The sequence below is a fragment of the Phyllostomus discolor genome, chromosome 4 (assembly GCF_004126475.2).
Source record: "Phyllostomus discolor isolate MPI-MPIP mPhyDis1 chromosome 4, mPhyDis1.pri.v3, whole genome shotgun sequence".
Lineage (NCBI taxonomy): Eukaryota > Metazoa > Chordata > Mammalia > Chiroptera > Phyllostomidae > Phyllostomus > Phyllostomus discolor.
Window position 1 is genome coordinate 32941316 of NC_040906.2, and position 18415 is coordinate 32959730.

The 18415-nt window shown below is 40.1% G+C and overlaps 1 protein-coding gene across 3 annotated transcripts in view; it reads left to right on the top strand.

Moving 5' to 3' along the window:
• The window catches only part of DNAH7 (dynein axonemal heavy chain 7), a 229811-nt gene that overhangs the window by 202114 nt on the left and 9282 nt on the right, over nt 1-18415 (top strand). For all 3 annotated transcript variants that reach the window (XM_036023151.1, XM_036023150.1, XM_036023152.1), the window contains 6 exons: nt 1684-1845; nt 4877-5062; nt 7195-7332; nt 11071-11301; nt 14700-14852; nt 16268-16445. In XM_036023151.1, the coding sequence (XP_035879044.1) occupies nt 1684-1845; nt 4877-5062; nt 7195-7332; nt 11071-11301; nt 14700-14852; nt 16268-16445 (1048 nt within the window). The remainder of the gene's footprint in view (nt 1-1683; nt 1846-4876; nt 5063-7194; nt 7333-11070; nt 11302-14699; nt 14853-16267; nt 16446-18415) is intronic.

The following is an 18415-nucleotide window of genomic DNA, read 5'->3' on the forward strand; positions in this document are numbered from 1 at the left end:
GGGAAACCCGACTCCCGTAGCATCAACACATTTATTTACTGATCTGCTTGGTAAAATAGCTAAAACAGTTCCAGAATTAGCGCAGTGTGTTTAGCTTTGCTTTCTCCTGTCTCTCTGGTTAAGATTGTTACTTTACTTTCGTCTTCCACTTTCCCTTTCAACTTTATTCCACAGGGAAAACCTTCCCCTGTCCTTGGATAAAACTGTGGACAGCCTGATGGCTCCTCTGGTTATTGTCAGGTAATAAAATGGCTTATAGTCGCTTTAACTTGCAAAACCACCCTTGATTCAGACACCAGGAAGTATAACATATTAATCAGTACCTACAATGTTTATTAAAAATGTAGGCATCCACCCTCCAGTACTTCACCTCGAGCCTGTAGTCAGCGAGCTTCATGCTGCTGGGGAGAGACGATGGAGCAGGCATCTTTCTCTTTGTGACCTTTCCTGCAGGTGACAGCTGCCCATTTCAAAGTATGTGCAGGGGTGAGGCCAGGAGGGACACAAGTGCTTGCTCTGGGCGGCTGTTGCTGGGAAGTCTCTGGACTCGGCTCTTGTACGTAGGATTTAAAGCTGACCTCTCCTCCTGCGAGTTCTTCCATGGGTGATCCTTTGGGGGCCCTGCTCCACCCCTCTGACTGCCACCCCATCACCTTTGGCAGCACCTCCCTTCAGCCAACTGCTCCTCATTCCCCTCAGCTTTTGGTTCTCCAGCATTTCCTTAATACAGGCTCCAGTTCCTGGGGTCTTCTCACCCCAGAACACAAGTCCTCCTGACCAGGAAACCTTTAAAGCGACCCCTGGCTGGCATTCACAGACCAGCTCCCCATCTGCTTCTGTGACTCACACGGCAGTGGCCCACGTCGGAGGTGGGACTGACCTCCCCCTCAGCGTCTGCTGCCCCGTGTCCATGACTGCCCTCATCCTTGGGCCTGCGGTTTGCACTTCCCGCCCCACCCCAGCTGCAGGGAACAGGCCTGAGCTCTCTGAGAGGCTTAGTGATTCCTTTTGCCAGTGTGGACTAAGAAGATAGACCCCCACTTCCTTCTCCCTTGGGGGTGGAGGCAAGCTTCTCCCAGCACAGCAGCTGCTCTCTCCAGGGAAATCTCTTTCCAAATCCTCCCTCAAGCTCTATTTGGGCCATTTTGCATTTGCCTCTTGGAGGGTGCAAATGACCAGTATCGTGCATCAAACCGTCTGGTTTCTGAATTAAGAATGAATGTAGGACGTTTTATTATCTGAGAGCAACCAGAAAAGTCCTGGGTCTGCTCAAAGTTTCAGTCCAAAGTCAGTCCTTTTCTGTAGAGCTGCTTAGCTGGTTTGCACTCTCTCCTTTGAAATTCCTCTGTGAAGGTCTGGGACCACATGTTGGGATTCATTCTCCTTGCCTTGTGATGCTTCTGTTGGAACTTCCAAAACCATGTAAGGTAACATGAAATCAGACAGGCTTGCTATAAAACCTCAGTGTACACAGCCTTGTGTGCCAGCCCAACATGGGTACAGTGGATGCATTTCTGCCTAAAAAGCCTATAGAAACATACTTGATTCTGTTTTAATTATACTTTGAGATGGATATATTTATAAGCAGAAGGAAAAAAGGGATTGCTTTCATCTTAACATATGGTTAGTATAACGCAATGTTGGGGGAAATAAATGATGTGGCGCCTTGTTTTGCTATTATAGGAGGCATTCAAGAAGTTACTTTATGGCCTCTGTTTCTTCCATGCTTTGGTACAAGAGAGGCGGAAATTCGGACCCCTGGGGTGGAATATTCCTTATGAGTTCAACGAGACTGACCTGAGAATCAGCGTGCAGCAACTCCACATGTTCCTGAACCAGTACGAGGTATCGTAGGAATCACAGCAAGGGCATTACCTGGTTTGCTTTTTATCACATCGTAAGTGTTTGTACAGTAAGCAGGGACTTCTGATTAATTCCTCCTCTTATAAAATGAACAGCAAGATAGTTCCCAAAAGCTTATTAAGTAGTGCTTTATTATAACAAGATATTATAAGTGCTATAGGAGGTCATTAGAATGTCAGTTTGTCTATTAGGAAGCTATATTTTATTATTTACTTTAACACATGCACACCTGTGGGAATCTGAAAAGTGATTGTAATGTTATTATTTTGAAAAAGATTTGAGAATATCATAAATTAACCAGGATCCAAAACGGAAAAAAAAAAAGCAGACTGATTTTCTTCTGTTCTGGAGCGTGACTTTATTTTTAGAGAAATGTCATTGTTCCACAGAAGAGTGGGTCCTGGGGACTGAAAGGATGAACAGAAGGTTTTCAGGTAGATAATGTGAAGAAGCAATAATAAAAAGGCTTTAAACAAGTGCAAATGATGTCTGCAAGTAGCAAATAATTATGTTGTACAACTAAAACTAATATAATGTTATATATCACATGTACCTCAATCCTTTAAAAAGATGCAAATAGATGAAAAGGTTTGGTTAACTGTAAGTGATTTGGAGCATTCTTGTGTGCCATGCAACTGATTTGGGAGTTTATTCTATTGCTATTGGTGTGCTTTTAGGAGAATGTTTGGATTTTAGAAAGATCGCTCTAGCGACCAAGTGGAGAATGGATTGGAGGACTTAGATGACAGGCCAGTTTTAGGTGATGTCAGTTGAATTAGTACCCCTTCCCACCCACAAAAGAATATATGTGGAAGTTCTGATCCATGGTGCCTCAGAATATAACCTTGTTTGGGGGTGGGGCTGATGCAGATGTAATTGGTTAAGTTAGGTAAACTCATACTGGAGTGGAGCGAGTCCTCACAGAATAGAACTGGTCTCATTAGAAGAGGGAAATTTGGACACACAGGGTGAAGACAGCCATGCAAACACGAAGGCAGAGACTGGGATTAAGCTGCCACAAGACAAGGAATGCCTGGGGCCACCAGAAGCTGGAAGGGGAAAGGAAGGAGACCCCTGGAAGCTTTGGAGGCAGGGTGGCCCTGCCAACACCTTGGTTTCCAATTTCCAGCCTCAAGAACCATCAGTCAATAAATTCCTGTTGTTTTAAGCTACTATAAGCAGCCCTAATAAATTAATACTGAAGAACATCATGATAACCCAGGCAAGGGATGGTAACAGCTTAAACTAAAGCAAAAGGAGGAATGATTATCTCATGGAGTTCTGTTTTCCTTCCTGGTTTTCCATTCCCTGACAGCATCAGAGGAATAGAACTGCTACCCACCCAAGCTCTAAACTTTTTTGCTCAGAGGGAGAACTCATTTTATAAAATCATGAGCCGCTGGAGGTGACTTTGTTTACTTTTGTTTCCCCAGTACCTAAAACAGGATATATAGTAAATAGCTCAGTTAGTGTCTGTTTACTGAATATACCGCGCTGAGGGAAAAGATCTTTAAGCTCTCCAAGACTCGAACAGCAACGCAAATATATATAGAAATTAGGCATAGTACTCTCAGCATTTTAAATGAATAAGATGGAAGAAATATTCAATAAATGATAGAATAATTGGTAGAATAATTGGTTGTTCTACCAATTAGGAAAAATTAAGTTAAAAATTAAGCTTTTAGGAAAAATTAAGTTGGATTATTCATACTTTAATCCAACAATTGTTGGATTCTTTAATCCAACAATTCAAGAATTGTTGGATTAAAAAATTAAATATGAAAAAATTAAACTGTAAAAGAAAAAATACAAGCAGATGTATCTAACCTACTGGGCAGGTGGGCAGTTGTGCTGTTCTTGTTCTGGTGTGTGTGGAGGGCGAGTCTGTACTGGTGGAGGATGTGTAAGTATTTATGTTTAGGATAAAAAAATTGCAATGTGAAAAGTTGAGTGTTTTCATGCATAAACATTTAAAAATTCTGTATATAAGAGCCTATAATAACAGAAAACTATACCTGAACAACAATTAAAATAACATAAAAATATTAATGGGAAAAAAGAGCCTATAATAAAAAAGAAAACAGGAAAAATATTTCCATGAAATGATAAATAAAAGTCAATTTGTAAAACAGCTTATACAAATAAAATGAAACCATTAAAACTTTAATTGAAAAATGAATAGTTCATGAAAGAACAAATGTTATTAAACATATGAAAAAGTTATGAGCCTCACTAGTTTTCTAGCATTACAAATTAACACAATATTAATTATCTTTGGGTTATCAAACTGATATTTACAATTTACAGCCTGTCAGAAAAGCAGTTTGGTGACGTTAATTGCTTTTTATAAGCTCCCTTCCTTTGACATAGTCATTTCCTCTTCAGAAATTTGGACTACCAAATCATTAGAAATGTATGTTTAATGAAAAATAATTTAAAACAGAAAAGTAAGACCAACTGAAATGTTCAGTATGAGAAGCTAGTTCTTCAAATAGTATTTTCAAAGAGTATTTCATAAAATGGTGAAAGGTTTTCATGAGTTTTGGTGAAAAGTTATATGCACAATTGAATATACAGTGGGATTCCAGTGGTCAAAATATATATGGATGTGAAAAGGTGGTGAAGAAAATCAACACCGATTGTCTCTGAGTTATATGGGATTTGTTCTGAATGCCACTCAGCAGTGAAAGGTTCCAAGGATGAGCTTGTGGTCTGTTTTATTTTGTGTCTGGCACATAGAAGGGGGTCCATTCACATTGGTTGGGTAGTGAGTTCACAAGCTAACAGAGATCTCTTCTCTGCGTTGACTTAATGGGGATGACAAACCACAAAAGAAAGACTTTGGGGAAAATGGCAACAATTAGCAGGGAAGTATCTAAAGGGAAATTCTGTGAAGGCTATCTTTTGGTAAGAGGTTTTAATTTAATCATACGAACAGACAAGAGACACAATTTTGTATCATGTGTCACTGCTAACTCGTACGTAGTTGAGCGACTCGAGCTCTCAACTTTAGGAACTGCCCTACGACGCCCTGCGGTACATGACCGGCGAGTGCAACTACGGAGGCAGGGTGACGGACGACTGGGACCGGCGCACGCTGCGCAGCATCCTCAACAAATTCTTCAACCCAGAATTAGTTGAAAATTTAGACTATAAATTCGACTCCAGCGGCATCTATTTTGTCCCCCCTTCCGGTGATGTAAGTATGCCTTTCTAGAAAATACAAAGCAGTTAAAATACAAGATTCTTCAGATATTGAAAATGGTGGTTTTCCCAGAGGCCTTGTCTTTTGTTCAACACTGTGTGTGCTTCCTTCAGGCTTGGAGGGACAAAGTGAACCGCGTGCGCGGAGGGACTCGGTGGTTTCCTGCTGGCTGTGGTGTGAGGAGTAGCAGAAGTGTTTCTAACCTAAGAATAGCTTCCTCACAAATTCAGTCCTTTGGGTAAAAAGCCATTGTCCCCAATTAAAATGGAAATACACATGGGAGGGGTTAAAATACTAGTAAGAATAATAGTTAATGTTTATATCATGCTTAATTATTTACAAAGCAGTTACATGTAATTATCTCACTGGAGCAGGGGCGTCCAGCCCCTGGACTGCATGCGGCCCAGGATGGCTATGAATGTGGCCCCACACAAAACTGTAAATTTACTTAAAACATTGTTTAGCTTTATCACTAAGTTTTATTTCTTAGATATGTACATTTCCTGTATTAGTGGTCACAAACTTGGGACCTGCTCAACAATTCTAAAAGATTATCCAAAGGGCCACTGCATAATTAGGGTTATTGTGTGAAGACTTTTTTGCTTGTCTATGGTGGTGGGTATCATGAAAATTATGCATGGACCTTTGTTTTTGCTCATCAGTTTTCATTAGTGTTTGTGTATTTAATGTGTGGCCCAAGACAACTCTTCTTCTTCTAGTGTGGACCAGAGACACCAAAAGGTTGGATGCCCCTGCTCTAGAGCATGAAATTAACACCGGTATTATTATTCCATCCCAATTACAAATGAGAAGGCAAATTCACTAATATTGATGAACTTGCCCAAAGCTGTACAGGTAGAAAGTGGCCGAGTCACAGAACCACCTGCTGCACAAGGCCAAGGTCCCGTTCTGCTATTTCTTCCCAGTCCTGTCTACTAGATGATGTGGTGCTACCTTCAGGTTACTGCACAACAGACTTCCAGGACAACTAAATTTGTTCTCACGTTTTCTCTAGAAGTCAAAAAGGGCACATATTGAAAGTTAAACATATGACCACATCCAACACATGCATGTACTGTAACCTCCGAATCCTGACCCAATCATCCACCAGGATTAAGGCTAGCTGAGGACAAATATCGATAGGGTGACAAGAAAAATCATTCCAAGAGCCTAAGTCACTGATTGGGTGTAGCAAGTCAACACCCAAAGGGGTCATGGGTACCAAGATCTCCAGCGATTAGTTGTCAAATGACCCAAAACATGACCCATATTGAAAAACCATCAATGACCAACCCAGTCATCATTTATGCATGCGAGTGTTTGTATGTGATTATATGAGCATCAAGAAAGATGAAATTGTCCTGGCTGGCGTAGCTCAGTGGATTGAGCGTAGGCTGCGAACCAAAGCATCGCAGGTTCGATTCCCAGTCAGGGCACATGCTTAGGTTGCAGGCCACAGCCCCCAGCAACCGCACATTGATGTTTCTCTTTCTCTCTTTCTTCCTCCCTTCCCTCTCTAAAAATAAATAAATAAAATCTTAAAAAATAATGCTGGTCTAAAACATGATTTTAAAAAAAGAAAGATGAAATTATGATTAAAGTACTTATAAATAACATATAAAGTGAGAGTGCACCAACATAAAATGACATACAGCATTAATAGTGGTTACCTCAGGATAATAAATTTTCAGATAATATTTACTTTTCTTAATTATGTAGATTTATCACATAATTAAGAGAGGGGGAAGGGAGGGTAAACAAAAAAACAGAATAGAGCAAAAAATATATATTTTTATTGCAATAAATTAAGAATAGTCATCAACAAAAGGCAGCACAGAAAGATTTCTCTGGAAGAAATCTCTAACTGAAGTGGCCAGGATATTCCTCTCTCTTTTAAAATTTATTCCAATTGAATGGTGCATTTTCTTTTTCTCGCTAAATGTGTTTATATCTTTTCTTTTTTAAACCTTGGCCCAAGATGAAAGAAAATGAAAGCATTCAGTGTCTGTTCTCCCAGGCTTAGCCACTCAATAACTTGAGTATTGAAAATCATCTCTTTTCAGGGAGAAAGTTCTACAGGATAATTGATTTCTAACCTCCCGACTCCCTGTTATTCATCTTTGCAGCACAAAAGCTACATCGAATACACAAAGACTCTGCCACTGACCCCGGCACCAGAAATCTTTGGAATGAATGCCAATGCAGATATCACTAAAGATCAGTCGGAAACGCAACTGCTATTCGATAACATCCTTCTCACACAGGTGTGTGATCTGAGGCCAGAGGGGATGCTCCCCAGCAACACGTGCGAGCACGGCAGAGGCCCGTGTGTACGCAGTTCTGTCTGTTACAGTGGATAACCATTGTGAGGAAAAGAAAAAAAATATATATATATGTACCTTGAATATGGATTTAAACAAAGTACATGAATGTATGGGGTGTTTTTCATCAACCTGTTGTTTTGGAAAGAATCTTTGAGTATCATTCTGCTGCTAGGAGATCTTGAAGTGACATTCCTTGAGTATCCCTTAGTATTCTCTGATAGCATTCTCCCCCTAGGGTTCCCCTTTGCCTTTCTTGCATAAACCATTCCCCAAAACACGACATATTATGGCCTTTTAAAATTCCTCTAAAGTGGAAGAAGAATCTCAAAGATAATTTGGAAGCAGAATCCATTTAAAATTTTGCCTGTTTTATTTTTTAATCTCTTACTAATTCACCAGCAACTTTTAAAATGACTTATTTTATCAAATATTCCAGAACATTTCATCTAATTTACATAGAAACACTATCTTTCACATCAGTATTTTATCAGGTTATATAGTAGTTAAAAAATGCAGTTGGGCCCTCGCTGGTGTATTTCAGTGGATTGAACACAGGCTGAGAACCAAATGGTTGCCAGTTCGATTCCCAGTCAGGGCACATGCCTGGGTTGCAGGCCAGATCTCCAGTAAGGGGTGTGCAGGAGGCAGCCACACATTGATATTTCTCTCCCTCTCTTTCTCCTTCCCTTCCCCTCTCTCTAAAGAAGTAAATAAGTAAAATCTTAAAAAATATAACCCTATTAAAAAAAAAGAATACAATTGCAGTTATAAGTACAAAAGGAGGGAATAAAGGCTTAGACAAATATAGTAAGTCTTAGTACGTATGCAGCTCTACTGGGGAGAGCATAAAGGTGAAGGCATGTCAGAGAGTTAACTTCCAAGGTGTCAGAACTCAGCGTGCCGTGGGCGTGAGTCCGAGCATTTGAATGAAAAATATTTGATCTTGTCTGTTAAGATCTTCTCTTGTGTTGTTCTCCCTTTAAATGTGCTCAATTGTTTGCTTCTTTTCATTTTTGAAAGCAAATTAGTCCAAATGGCAAGAGTTCTGTTAGTAATTGAATGAAATTTTAATAAGTCAGGCAAATTATTTCACAAACCGAAGTCTATCTGATATTTTTCATTTCTGTGGAATCTCGGCATGGTAATGATAACAGTTAATAGCATCTAGCGCTTACTGTATGCTAGCACTGTCTCAGTGCCTGTGTATGCTTACGGAATCCTATGAGGTAAGAGCTAATTATTCTCATTGTATAGATCTAAAACTGAGACACAGAAAGATTACGGTAAGTAGCTTACCCAAGGTCAGCTAGTACAATTTCAAGCCAGGACTCAAAGCCAAGAAGTTTGACTCAAACTAATTTGATTCTAGAATCTGCGTTCTGAACCACTCTGCTATACTCTCTAGATTCTAAAAATGGGGTAGGACTTAGGTGACATAACCAGAGATGCTGGGGGAAAAAAAAAGAAGGAAAAGCTAAAAGAACCAAATTAGGAGAATAAAATTGAGGAACTCCTAGTTCTGATCTACTGTAAGATGACATTTTCTAATAAGGCAAAAAGGACAAAGACCAACTTTATGTTCGTTTTACATATTAGTAGCACTAAAATCAGCTACTGCCTGAGCATAGATCTTTAGGAACATTGTGTGCATGCAATACACCATCGTCTGGCAACAGGATATTCATAGTGTCTCTCGGCTTTATTTCAACTTGATGGGATGTGCCCATCATCCCAACAGAAAATGGGTTCTGTGGGTTCATCCCAACAGAAAATGACTCAGAACCAAACGAGGAAGTTTAAATACACATGGGGTATCTTCTCAGTGTTGTAATTAAACAACATCTTTCAATATCTTCAAACTCAGATTGGCAAGTACAGTTATTGTAATGGGTAGGCAAGTGATTTCACATGGGCTTGACTACAGTTCAGAGGCAAAGACCAGAACTGCAGAGTTTGGAGAACAAGTTAACAGTGATGAGACTTTCACATCAATCACATGATGTGTATTTCATAAAAATATCTTTTAAAATGAGAGGGGCAGCGTTGGCATTGAGAATGTTGCTTTTCCAGAGCTCTTTTCCTCGTGCTTCACTGCCTGGCTCTCTTTTGAACAGAAGTGTCTCGGGGTGAAGTAACGTAACCAGAAATGAAAAGGTTAAATTCTGTGATGTTTCCTTTTGGTTTTAATAAAAAGAAAATAACCTTCAGAAGATTTCAAACAACATTTATGAACATTCTAAGGTGATGAAAAGCTAAGTGAAATGCTCACAAATAACTACCACCCCGGTGCTCTTCATTCGCCGTATCAGTTGGGTGTTGCTTTCAAAACACACCAACCCAGCCGTGGGGCTTTGGTGTGTAGAAAATAGGCAAGGGGAATGTTCACGTTACTAACATATTTTTCTTACATTTTGAAGGGCTATAAGCTGGGTATTTGGGGGGTTTCTTAGGTTTGGGACTTTTTTTTTGGTTGTGTGTGTGTTCTTTGTTTTTGGTGGAGGCACAGCTCTTGTTAGAAAATGGGAATGTTTTAATGAGTTTATAGCACCTTGTATGCACATCAAAATACAAATATAAATAAGTGTATGATTATTTAAATGCAATAGAAATAGATATTTTACTCATTTGGGCCAAATATTTATTCTCTTATTTTTTCTCTAATTTATTTTATCTATTTAATTGTAAGCCTGGCGCTCGAGATCATAATAAAGGATTAGCATATCCTAATATTGGCATATGCATTTTTTACTAACATGTAATTAGCACTTACCAACACTTAATTTTTTTATTGTGCAAGTCCATGGGATTTTATGGTGGCATGTGCTAGGTAGCATTAAAAATCTCACTAGAAAGTTAAGTAAAAGTCAATATTTATAGAATAGATCTGATGTGAAAAAACAGGAAATATTAAATCTGAAATAATATTAAACGTAATTTCTTAGGACTGGAAATATATGACATATTCATTTATATTTTAATAGTGCTTGTTCCTTTCAATACACACATACACACACATTCATTTATTTTGAGGATTTAAAGGGTTTTCCCAGAAAATATAGATTCATTTACACAGTGCCACTACGAACATAAAAAATAAAAATTGAAATGAAATTCCTCTTCCTTGTTTCCAATGTGAATCACTAAAGTCTGTCTTTTCTCCATAACTCAGTGAACTGCTTAGAAGAGATGAGCTTATTTTCTTTGCCCTCCTGGTTCAAGGAGAAAACTATATCTCTGCTTTTGGCAACTGGTAGGCGCCAGAGTTATTAGCAAATATATTGTGCAGCAAGTTCTCCCAAAGCAAGGTCAGATCCTCCTCCTGGGCTTCAATGCCCATCATCACTTGGCCACCCACCCACCCACCCCACAACGGAAATGCTTTTCCTCCCTCTGTTCACAGCATCTCCTCCCTGTCCCCCACCCAGGTGGCTCAGTATGTAGCTTGTTTGCTTCCTCCAGACCCACTTTTACCTCCGTGCCCTGTACGTGTTTTTCCTCCTCCTCGCTTGCAGCTGTTTTCCCCTGAAACTCCGAGCCCACGCCTGCTGTCATCACTTCAATAAATCTTGTGTGAAGAAGAATCAGAGATAAAATAAAATTTCTTATCTCTGAGTTTTGCTATCCAGCAATTCTTACAACTTGATGAGGGTTTCTGACATATAATTTGGATTCTTTCAGTCTCGTTCAGCAGATCCTGGTGCAAAGTCATCTGATGAAGTAGTAAATGAGGTCGCTGGCGACATACTGGGAAAACTCCCCAACAACTTCGATATTGAGGCCGCAATGAGGAGATACCCAACAACTTACACTCAGAGCATGAACACCGTGCTTGTCCAAGAGATGGGGCGCTTCAATAAGTTGCTGCAGACCATGAGAGAGTCGTGCTTAAACATTCAAAAGGCAATCAAGGTAAGGGAAAAGACACCGAAGAAAAATCATTGGAATAAACCCATCGTGCATTCACTCAGTGTATGTTTATTTATTGGGCACAGATTCTGTGCAAACAGTGTTCTTAGTTCTGGGGACAGAAGAAAAATCACTGCCCTTGAAGAGTGTATAGATTTCTCTTTGTAAATAGGTAACTAAGTACAGAATATGTTAGACAGCAGTGGCTTGCTGGACAGGAGACATGCTAGGAAGATAGAAAGTGTTCAGAAGTAAGGACAAAGCTTCTGCCCTCATAGCAAACTTCCACTTTAGCCAGGGAGAGGAGAAAACTAAAACAGGACACAGGGTTGAGAATGGTGGGTGGGAGACTCAGTTGTTTTGAGTTAGGCTACTCTGAGGAACTGCCCGACCAGGAGACAGATGCCTGATGTGAGGGACGAGCTGTGGGATGTTTGGGCAGAGGGTATAGCAAGTGCAAAGGCCGTGAGAGGAAAAACTTGGCCTTGTTCAGGAACACAGTAGGGAAGGCTGGTGTCGCTGGAGTGGAGTGAGCCCACGGGCAATGGCAGAACAGCAAGGGAGCCGTGGCTTCAGGATGGCCTTGTTGGCCATGGTTAGAATTTTGAGTGTGATTCTGAAGTGCAAGGGTGAAGGGAAGCATTCAGAAGGCTTTAAGCAATCAAGTGAAATGACGTATTTTACATGTTTAAACGTTTATTCGGACCGCTGCAGAAAGGATTGTAGGGGAATGAGAGTTTAGCCGGAGGCCAACTATGTGACTGAGGTGGACTGGCTGAGCTGGATCCTTGAAGCTGCCCTGGAGGTGGGGGAGAGTGGTAGGTTGCGAGTTAGTGATGAAAAGAGGGGTCTGCCGGGGGCTATAGTATAACCTGGCTGGGCTGTTCGTCAAAGAAGCATTCAGTAACCAAGTGTTTTCTCCTTCACTTGGTTCTTCCTGTTTCCTCCCTGCTTCCATCCAGCATTCTGGGAGCTGAAAGGAAAAGAGGCCTCATGGATCTCAGCATCCAACAAACAGGACTCACTTAACTGCAGATTTCAGAATGCCCACTGTGACCACAGCTGAGCCTGGCGTCCCCCACTCCAGGGATTTCTTCGTTTCTCCACGTCCCCCACCCTCCCCTCACCCCGGTTTCATTCAAGCAAGATCATGAAGTACAGTTTTGTGTGGAAGGACCTAGAAGTCTGTTTTTTTAAATCAAGTTTCAGCAATCTTTTCCATTTAGCACCAGCCTCCTCTCCTCACTTTCACCGAGGGCCCTCAGTTCCAAGTATGGGGGTGGGGGGTTGGTATTCTGTGATGTTTATCTAGTTGATCCTTAGCTTTGCCCTCCGCCAGCTCAGGATCAGTTTTCTTCTGACCGCTGAGTCAGTTATCAATGGCCCATGTTCTTTCTAGCTCCCCAAATTGTGTTGTCATTGTGTCTTTCGTTATATTTTTCTGTACTTATCAGCTTAAGCCTTTAAAGAAGAAATCTCTTTATTGTTGTTTTAGTGGGTTTAGGAAGGAGGCAAATGAAATGTGAGTTTTCCATGAAAATTTACTCTAAAATCTTCTCCATGTGATAGTTAGAAACATATTATCAACTATGGAGAAAAGAGAAATGATGATGGCAACTGCAAGACCAAATAGACAGGGATGTTCGCAGGCCTTGGAGTTTGAACACCTGTCCTTCGTTGAGTCAAAGTGGGATAAGATCAATTAGCCTTCACAATTACAATCTAGGCTATGTTAACTGTTCAAAGCATTCTGTATTATTTTAATAATTTTATATTCATCACTATCCTTGTAAGAAGGCAGGACAGAGATATGTTAGTTATCCATTTAATAGACAAGGAAACTAAGTCACAATTAGGCTGTGATTTAAAAGCTAGTGAATAGCCAAGTATTTTAAGATTTTCCAGACTTCTGGTTAAGATGGGCATAGATAAACCTGGCTTGCCTCCTCCCACAACCACATCAAAATTACAACTAAAATATAGAAAAACCATCACTCAGAACCATCAGAAATCAAGTTGAATGGAAGTCTAACAACTACGGAATTAAACCACATCCATCCAGACTGGTGGGAGGGGTGGAGACACAGAATGGGCTGGTCCCACACCCATATGTGTTAGATAAAAATTCCAGAGGTATATCTCGGGAGGGAAGAACACCAGCCCCACACCAGGCCCCCAGCCCAGGGTTCCAGTGCCAGGAAGATAAGTCCCTACAACTTCTGGCTGTGCAAACCAGCAGGGATTCAGTCAGTGGAAGTAACTTCTGGAGTCCCAAGCAGTTCCACTTAGAGAACTCACACACGAACTTACTCAGACTCACTTCCTCTAAGTTCCAGCACCAGGTAGCAGCTTGAAAGGCTCCAGTGCAATACAGGGAAGAACTGAGGTGTCTAGTATCGAAAGAGATCTGGGTGACAGCTTTCTCCCAGACAGAAAGGCGGGCAGAGGCCATTGCCCCTTTCTGAACCCTCCCCCTGCAGACAGAGCTGGCAGATGGGTGCCATCTGTGAGATTCCATCAGCCTGGCTAACACTGATTGCACCGCTATGGAGATCCCCTGAGACTCCATCCCACCCAACTTACAGGCCTGCCCAAGCTATTAACAGCGGCTTTTCCAATACCAGCGGCTGGTATTGGCTCACCTTCATAACTTTCTAAATCCTCTCAAACAAGCAACAGCCACTCTCAGTGGAAGAAGGCAAGAAGAGAAAAATCGAGACAACTGTAATAACATAATCAATAAAATATAATCTAAAAAAAGGATTTTTCACGGTGAGAAAAATGTGTGAAGGGGTCAAAGGTACCAACTCTTAGTGAAAATGTACAGCTAACCCTTGAACAACATGGGTTTGACTGCACAGGTCCATAGGTGGTCATCACCCCAGCCCCTGCGTTGTTTGTGAGCCAACTGTGAGAGGTTACGGGATGTAATGTACAGCATGCCAACTATAGTTAATGTTAGCATATTGCACGTTTGAAAGTTGCTAAGAGAGTAGACCTCAAAAGTCCTCATCACAAGAAAAAAGTTTTTGTAACCGTGTATGATGATAGCTGTTAACTAGACTTCCTGTGGTGATCATTTCACAGAATGAACAAATATTGAATCATTATGTTGTACACCTGAGGCTAATATAATGTTTTGTGTCAATTATACTTCAGTAAAAGTGCTTCCATTAAAATTTTATTAGGTTAAAATTTTTAATATTTTTCTGGGGAATAGTTCAAAGACTCCATGATTTACTTGAGAGCAAAAGAAAATATCCGTATTTTCTCTTTTTTTGGTATATGACTCAACCTTAACTAATCACAGTTGTCAACAAAGGATAATTATAAAGAAGGTATTTAAGAGGGGCTTTGAAATCTGTATTATCATGTTAACCAAAGGTTAAATTGTGTTTCAGGGGCTTGTGGTGATGTCTACAGATCTTGAAGAAGTGGTTAGCAGCATTCTAAACGTCAAAATTCCAGGAATGTGGATGGCTAAATCGTACCCAAGCCTTAAACCACTTGGGAGCTATGTGAATGACTTCCTTGCTAGATTAAAATTCTTGCAGGTGAGTTCATCTAAGTGCACATATATCAATTTCTTCTAATGTCATTTTCTTCATTTGGATACCTAATGTTTCTCTAGTTTTTCTGTGCATTTCGAGAACAAATGACCACTATTTGATATTACATATAATGAATTGTTACACTGAACTGTCAAGTGCTAATATTGGAAGTCAGGTTTCAGGAAGCTTCTTTAGGAGCAGGTGTTTGTATGCAGTGAATTTAGACATTCAAGTCAATGACATTTGAAGAGAGAAAACAACTGGTTATGTTGATTTTTTCATTACATATTTAGCGTTGAAATAGATCCCAAGAGCAGAGCATCTTAGCAAGCCAGCCAAGTCACAACAAGCAGCCCTGGTTCCTCCTCGTCCAGCACTCTCCCAGGTCATTATATCACTGGATTGCTGGTTCAGCCCAACACAGTAATAACCTCAATGGCTAATTGTCCTCAAGATGTTGGGTAGGCTGAAGTCTACCTCCTAATTATCTGGCCATACTGGTGTTTAACTATGTTCTTATTAACAATTATGTTCATTAAAAGTATTAATGAATGCCCTAGATACTGTGCATAAAGCATAAAAAACTGCCTGTGAAAAAATGTCTTCAGGGAAAAATGATGAAACTTCCCTCCCATAACACAGGCCAGCTGTGGCACTAGAGTTGAAACTAAGGAATTAAGATTGTTCTTGAAAGATGAAGGTTCTACCTTGAGCTCTAATAGGGAGAAGGTCTTCAAATTTATTTCTTCAGACTGACTTTGGTAATTCAGTATTTGGTTAAAGTCAGTGTTCAACTAGCCTCTTATAATGTATGATATAAACAGAATATCCAAGTATCTTTATTTAGAAAGATCTTAAGCTCTCACTATTCTGTTTTTTTTCTGGGAATTCCTTGTATGATATTGTGTTTCTATAAGATGGATTTCATTGTATTTTGGTGGAGTAGGAGAGAAAACTTCCAAAGGAATATTGTACTGGATACTACTTACTAGAGATAAAAAAGCTAAAAAATATTAATTACTATCTGACCAGACTTGATAGGGATCTCTTCTTCTATTCAACTGTGGAGCATAATAAATTGTGCAGTGATGTATATTAGATATTCACTATTGCATGGAGCTTTTCTGAGGGAATCATTGGGTAATTATAAAACAGACACTTACATCCGCACATTCAGAAACATTGTGATACCCAAACTGGTGTGATGGGTATAAAGTTGAAGTCAGAACAAAAAATTAAATATGCTATTTATTTTAAAAAACCTTCAGTGTACGGCTTTATATTCCTCAAAATGTTAGCTTAGTTATTAATTTACCTAAAAGATAACAGAGGGGACTGTTTGGGGCACATTTTATTGAGCAATGTTGTATCCAAGTTAAAAAGCTCTGTTGTTTGGCCACTTGTGCTTTGTCCTGTAGCAATGGTACGAGGTTGGCTCTCCCCCGGTCTTCTGGCTGTCCGGCTTCTTCTTCACACAAGCCTTCCTGACCGGTGCCCAGCAGAACTATGCCAGGAAATACACCATCCCCATTGATCTGCTTGGGTTTGACTACGAAGTGATGGACGACAAAGAATATAAGGCTGCTCCAGAAGATGGTAAGTGCAGTGGCGGAACGCAATGACTTACATATAGGCACTGTAAAAACATAGCATTCTTGCTTACTTTGCGCAGGTGTTAAAACATTTAATCATGCCTTGGCTGGCGTAGCTCAGTGGATTGAGCGTGGGCTGCGAACCAGGCATCGCAGGTTCGATTCCCAGTCAAGGTACATGCCTAGGTTGCAGGCCATGGCCCCCAGCAACCGCACATTGATGTTTCTCTCTCTCTTTCTCTCTCCCTTCCCTCTCTAAAAATAAATAGATAAAATATTAAAAAAAATAAAATCTAGAAAAGCATTAAAGTACTTCAGGAATCTATGTTTAAAAAAACATTTAATCATATAACTCACCTTCAAGTGGTTGAGCAAACAGTTTATAGGGAGTGGGGAAGAATATGATAAAGTAAATGAAGATAAAATGAATCTGAATAAAGAGCCATTTATACTGTCTTGTATACTGTTTTATCCTTGCAGAATTTTATAAGTTTGAAATTATTTCTAATAAAAAGTAGGGAGAAAGTAATCACCACATTAATGATACCTGGGATAATCAACTGTAATCTTATAGTGACTTTGGGGAATCAAGGTGGCACCACATTGGAAGGGAGATTTTCCTGGTCCCTCAAAGAGTATACCTGTATGGACCTCCAAAAGGTATCCTTTTTCCTGTTACAGACATCATTCCAAAACTCAATAAAGCTAATATCTAATAGGAACATTGGTTTTGTGATTGAAAGATTGTGAGGAAATTTGTCTTTATTTTCTTAATGATTGTCTTTTCAGTACTCAGAGGATATCTTAATGTTTTAGTTCAAATTTAGTGGTCAGGGCCCCTATTATAAACAAATGTTATTTTTAAAAATGCTACAGATTCCTAATTTAATAACACGATGCTCTCTTTGAAAAAATAACATCAATTTCTGCCCTAACTTGTGTGGCTCAGTTTGCTGGGTGTCAAGCCTGCAAAGCAAAAGGTCACCAGTTCGATTTCCAGTCTGGGAACATGCTTGGGTTGTGGGTTCGGTCTCCAATCAGGGTGCATGAGAGAGGCAACTGATTGATGTCTCTCTCTCTCTTAGATGTTTCTCTCCCTTTCTTTCTCCCTTCTTTCCATTTCTCTAAAACAATAAATGTTAAAAATGATATTAATTTCTAAATGACCACTAATGTGTCCTGCTTTAGCTGAGGTGTCAAAGACAACTCTACTTCCTTATTCATTGCTGAGTGGGGAACTCACTGGCTCCCTCTGTGAGACACTGAGGATGTCAACAGTGAACGACTTAGACAGAACCTCGGCCCTCCACTAACATTGCAGTGGGAGACACTAGCAAGTAGATATGTCAACACAACAGTGTAGGATAATCACATTACTGGGCGAAGCGATGTTCTTTTACACTGATTGTCACAAATCTCAAGGGAGTTTCTAACACTATGAAACAATCTTACTAGCATTTCCTGGAAAGTTGCTTTCCCACTCTCAAAACAACCACTGTGCCTTCCTTGTCCTTCCCTCTACCCCCCACATCTGACCTCATTCTTCAGGTCAGAAAAAATTAGAAGCCATCAGAAGAGAGCTTTTAGCAACACCAAATCTATTAATCTGTCCACATCTGCACCCTTTGGTAGTCCAGATCCTATGAGGTAATCCGGATTCCACTTTTCTCCTCTTTCTCGGGGTTTTTGTTCCTTTGAGCCTGCTTTTTCTAAAATCAACAGCCTCTCTCTCAGTACTGGATAATTCTACAGCATGCAACGTGCTCTAGGACCTCTTTTTTTAAAAAAAATGAACACAGAGTTACAATTATTTTAACACTACTGTCAGCTACTGTCCCCTCCAAAGCAAAATTCTTAGAAGAGTTCGTCTTTACCTGCTATCTCCAGGTTCTCACTTCCCATTTCCTGTCTACCTTTCATCCTCTCCAATCAAGTGATGCTGTGCTTTTCACAGAGACTAGTGACTTCCATTTG